The 5,225-nt window shown below is 36.8% G+C and overlaps 1 protein-coding gene and 1 non-coding gene across 3 annotated transcripts in view; one reads left to right on the top strand and one right to left on the bottom strand.

The window, feature by feature from the left end:
* The window catches only part of PEX1 (peroxisomal biogenesis factor 1), a 75,922-nt gene that overhangs the window by 21,456 nt on the left and 49,241 nt on the right, over positions 1-5,225 (top strand). For both annotated transcript variants that reach the window (XM_010839791.1, XM_010839792.1), the window contains 4 exons: positions 2,215-2,338; positions 2,570-2,673; positions 3,567-3,649; positions 4,814-4,946. In XM_010839791.1, the coding sequence (XP_010838093.1) occupies positions 2,215-2,338; positions 2,570-2,673; positions 3,567-3,649; positions 4,814-4,946 (444 nt within the window). The remainder of the gene's footprint in view (positions 1-2,214; positions 2,339-2,569; positions 2,674-3,566; positions 3,650-4,813; positions 4,947-5,225) is intronic.
* On the bottom strand, positions 5,105-5,177 carry TRNAG-CCC. The gene has a single exon. It is a non-coding gene; the product is annotated as a tRNA-Gly (tRNA).

Raw genomic sequence — 5,225 nt, forward strand, 5'->3', positions numbered from 1 at the left:
GAGGCATTCCAGTGCTGGAGCCTGCAGGCTGTTGGGGAGGCCAGGCCTCCGGGAGAGCTCACGCCCGTGAACAGTGCCCGGAGCCCCTGCCACCGCTGTCCTTGTCCTCACAGCAAGCCCCAGCCAGTCCCCGCCTCCTCAGGGAGCCGCCCACAGCCTGCGGGCAGTTCCGCCCGGGTTCCCGTGGCCTCACTGTCTAGCCCTGCATCGTAGTGCGGGTGAAGCCTTGCTGAGCACTGGCTTAGAAGCTGCACTGGCCTTCACTGGCCAGAGACACTGATGGCTCCTCCTCCCGGTGCCAGACCCCCGCCTGGGCCGCTGACACGGGGCCCAGAGCGCTCTCACTCCTGTGGCAGAACTTCTGCCATACTATGATTTTCCAGTGTGTGGGTCTCCCACCCCGCGGGTGTAGGATTGGATTATATCACAGAAGCACCCCCCTGCTGTCTTATTGTGGCTTTTCTTTTCTTTGGATGTAGAATATCTTTTATGGTAGGTTCAGGGTTTTTTGTAGATGTTTATACAGCAGTTAGCTGTGATTTAGCTCTTTTCTTGAGAAGAGGTGAGCTGAGGTCCTTTTGCTCATCCTCTTATCTCTGTCTTGTCTCTCAATATCTTTTTAAAAACCATGTGAAGGTAATTTAACATTGTCTTGGTAACTCCAGGATTTTCAGAGTCAGATATTTTGCTGTCTATATTGCATTGATATTCTTAAGTAATCTTTAAACATATAGGCCACAGTATAAAAGACTTGTAATGTGGAACTTTTATGGCTCTGACTTATAAAGTTCTGAGTTCTCTTTTTTTTTTAAGTTTATAGGAGCTCTGCTTTTAACGTGGTTATTGATCTTGATATTTTTTTTCAAAAACTAGGTCTTATGTACAAAAGTAATTAGCCACTGCTCATGAGTTTTGTGTTTTCCCTCTGCTATCAGCAATGGGGTATTCCCTTGCCTATCCCTAGTTGTGTGCTGTGGTGGGAGCTGTGTGACCTTGGCAGGTCTCTCTAGGCTGATTATATCATTTAGGACAGAAAGGTGTTTGATTCTAGAGGAACTATGAGTTGCTTTCTGATTCTAAAATTCTTGATTTAAAAGTTGAAAACTTGATTTAAAAGTTTTCGTTTTCATGTTATGACTTTCTCTAGGTCTTTAATCCCATTTTCCAATAATATACAAAGAAGTAACTGACTTATTTCTGTGATTTTTAAGAGTGGGAAAGTGATGCCTTTTCTTAGTTTAGCTTGCTTTTTTAGTAGTGAGTGTATTCTAAACCAAGCTTAATCAGTGGATCTAATGAATGAAGAGAGATAACAGATATGAGTTGTTGTATATAAGCTGTTAGATAATAGAAATGGGAGTTGCAAAATGGTAGAAGTTTATTTTCCTAGGCAGATAGAGTCCTTCACATATGAATTTTGGTTAGTTCTGTTTTGTATTTCAAGAAGCTTGTTTAAACTTAGTAATATTAATCTAAAAGCTTCAGAAATTAGTTTTTCTCAGAATTTCTTCATATCTTTTGAACAGTTTATTAACACTCTACTTGTTGAACGTATCAGCCATCATAGAAAAAAAAGAAAGTGAGACTAACACACAAAGAGTTTGTTTTTCTCTTGTGCAAAGAAGTTTGGAGGAGCTCACAGTGGTTAGACCACATAAGCACGACGCAGGCCCCTTCGATCGTTCTCTCTGTCACCTTTAGCCTTTGTCTCCTCCTCTCAGATGCAGGGTGCTTACGGTGGTGATAGATGTCACATCTGCATCCTTTCAGCAGAAGGAAAGGCATCTTCTTCTTGCAGGGTTTCTCCACCGTTCAGTTCGGGAGAGAAGGCCTCCTCTTGGGTTGCTGATGGTAATTCGTTGGCCAGAGTGCAGCCACACACGTGCACACACAGCTCCAAGCTGGGAACAGAGGATCCCGCTCCCTGACTACAGAGTTTGCTTCACAGGAAGCAGGAGAGAATAGGGTTGGAATGGTTATCAAGTGAGCTGAATTATGCTCTGTGTATCACTGGGCATAGAAAACAGGAGCATTTAAAACTTTGCCATTTGTATGAGTTTTTCTTCAGGCCACACCATACTCATTGTACTGTAATGTCAAGTCCCAAACCTGTGCCTGTGACCATCGTTTTACTGGCAAGATAAGGTATTAAAATAAGAATGTTAAGTTCAGGTAGTAGAATATCGCCGCTGTTTGTTTCCTTTCCTCTGGCAGTCTGAAGACGTAAGTGAAGAAGACATAAAAACTGTGTTCTACTCATGGCTGCAGCAGGCTGCCACTACCGCAGTTCCTCTCATAGTATCAGAGGAGGAGTACATTAAACTGGAAATGAAAGATGGCAAGTATATTTTATTTGTTATTTTCATATTTTTCCTATTAAAGAAGTCGGACAATTTTTCATTGTTTTTCCATCTTGTGATAGGTATGAACAGGAAACCTAATAATGATAATTAAACAGTAGATTTTATGTATCAAAGAATCCTTTTATTTAAATGTAAATAAATTTAAATTTTAAATTATTTCATCTCAGCTTCAGTACTAACTACATTTATTACTTTCTTTTTAATAGGGGTGAAGGAGTTTTCTCTGAATATAGTTCATTCTTGGGAAAAGGAAAAAGAAAAAAATATTTTTCTATTGAGTACCAATCTGCTGCAGAAGATGACAATACAAGTAATTACGTACTACTGAATATTTAATGATAATATTTTCACATGTGATTGATTCTAAAGTATGAATTTACTTGTTAAGACCTTGCATCCTAAACTGTATTAGAAACTCAAATGATAAGAGTAAGGAATAACTTGATTTAAAATATTTTATTCTGTAATCTCTTTAACTTACTTAAACAAATGATTGATGTATCCTAAATTTAAAATGGATGCTTCAGCAAAACTGTTCCAGGAATAGAATTGATCGTGTTAACTGGCCAATGGATCATGATTTTAAACTCTTCTAGTATGGGAACAAATGAAAACTTAGCTGAGGGGGGTAACTTTTTTTTTTAACTTCATATTTTTATTTGCAATTTTGCTGCACAGCCCATATTATTTTGTCAATTCTTAAATTCTCAACTCTTCACAACTATTATCAGATTACTTTTCTTCCAGATATATGTTTAAAGTACTCTTTTTAGAACATTATGTTTTGGTTAGGATATTTACTGTCATTATAGAACTGAAGGTGAATTAAAGTCATTTAGAATTTCAGTGGTTTGAAACTAGATATTATTTCTTTACTTTGGTGAAATACAATTTAAGGAATACCATTCAGAGACTATACAGATGGAAGATTGTGAAAAGAATGCGACATAAATCAAAATTGCAAATAAAGATATATCTCTAAACTGTATGAAGAAGACATTCTTTACTGCTTGTTAAATATTTATATTCCTTAGACAAGTAAATTATTATTGTCAGGGCTGTTTTAAGTAATAATCTTGCATGCACAGTATATCTTTTCTCTCTGGTGTAACAGAATCAGCAATTCAGTTTCCTGGAACCCAAGAAAAGCAGGCAAAAGGTATTATTTTGACATGTAAAATTGATTTTTCCTTGCTACTATAGGTCCTTCTAGATCCTATGGTAAAAGAAGAAAACAGTGAGGAAATTGACTTTATTCTTCCTTTTTTAAAGCTGAACTGCTTGGGGTAAGAAGTTACGGCCAAACTGGCACGTTTAGACACATTTAACATTACCTGTCTTAGGGCTTTTATGTGTAAATATTAAATTAGATGTCAGTGTCGTTGACTAGTCTTACTAATGTAATGGTAGATAGTTTTTTCAAGGATTGTTTCTGTTTTCACACCTGGCTTAGTAATTTGCCTTCTCTTCTGAGATAAACTGAAAGTCTGAAACTTATTAGAAATTTTACTTTGAGATTTGATCTGTGAGAAGAGAGCCAACTAGATATGACCTGGATCATACATGCTTGAATAAAACAATAATTTTTTGAAATTAATAAATTCGCTTTGAAAGTTAAATCCAAAGACATTAGTTGAATGTTTAAAAATATTTCAAATTAAGTTATTCCTTCACTGTCTTATAGATGTACTGATTGATGGGAATTATTTGTGTTTTCTTTAACTTTTAAGACAAATTTGAAAAGAACCTCCTCAATTTCTTTAGCTCTTAATACAGTATAAGAATCTCACATAAACCGTTACTTCTAAGAATTTGTCACAGAGGCCTTTAATGGATGTAGTAGTAGTGATTTGATTTTCTGTAATAGTATAACCTAGAAAGGTTTTAGTTAAAGGATTAAACTACAGAGCAACAATAATCTGCTTTTTAAAGTAAATAATCTACTTTATAAAGTAAAAACTCTTCAGGTCAGACTAATTTTAATAATTTATGATATTTATTATCAGAAATAAACTGGCAGAATCAGGAAGTAGGTTGAAGTTCATGTTTGTGTAATCTTCAGATTGAAACTGGATTTCAAAGATGATGTTTAAGAGGAAATAAGTCTTCAGTTATCCTAATACTTTAAAAGCACTCATGTATGATAATGTTGATTAACAAGCCAGAAATCATTTTGAGGGGGATATATGTGTATATTAAGACAAATCCCCTTAAGGATTCCTATTTGGACAGAATTTCTAGTTACTGCACATATTTGAAAATAGTAAAATTAGTTTTAAAATCTGTGACTCAGATTTGGCATTAAATCATTTTACTTTCAAGTAAGGGAAAATTTCCAAGATTTTACTCTTTTTATAAATCATTAGGCTACGAAGGAAAATTTCCAAATTGTTTATAGGTAGATTTTATCCTGTTTTAGCGTTTGATCATGCAATTTACATGTTTTGCAGAGGAGTGAATTCCTTAGGCGTCTCCTCCATGGAGCACATCACTCATAGCCTCCTGGGGCGCCCTTTGTCTCGGCAACTGGTGTCCCTTGTGGCAGGACTTAGAAATGGAGCCCTTTTACTCACGGGAGGAAAGGTATGTGGTTAAAATATGCTCATTTTCATTAATTAGCATTTTTTTAACTTTAAAAAAAATTGAGAAATATGTATGTGGCTGCGCCTGGTCTTGGCTGCAGCATGTAGGGTCTTTTCGTTGTGCCATACAGCCTCCTAGTCGCAGCCTGTGGGATCTAGTTCCCTGACCAGGGATCAGACCTGGGCCCCCTGCATTGGGAATGCAGAGTCTTAGCCACTGGACCATCAGGGAAGTACCTGATTAGCCATTTTTAATTCCGCTCTCTTTGAGTTTTAATCA

This window comes from Bison bison, unplaced genomic scaffold (genome assembly GCF_000754665.1).
Source record: "Bison bison bison isolate TAMUID 2011002044 unplaced genomic scaffold, Bison_UMD1.0 scf7180017864134, whole genome shotgun sequence".
Classification (NCBI taxonomy): domain Eukaryota; kingdom Metazoa; phylum Chordata; class Mammalia; order Artiodactyla; family Bovidae; genus Bison; species Bison bison.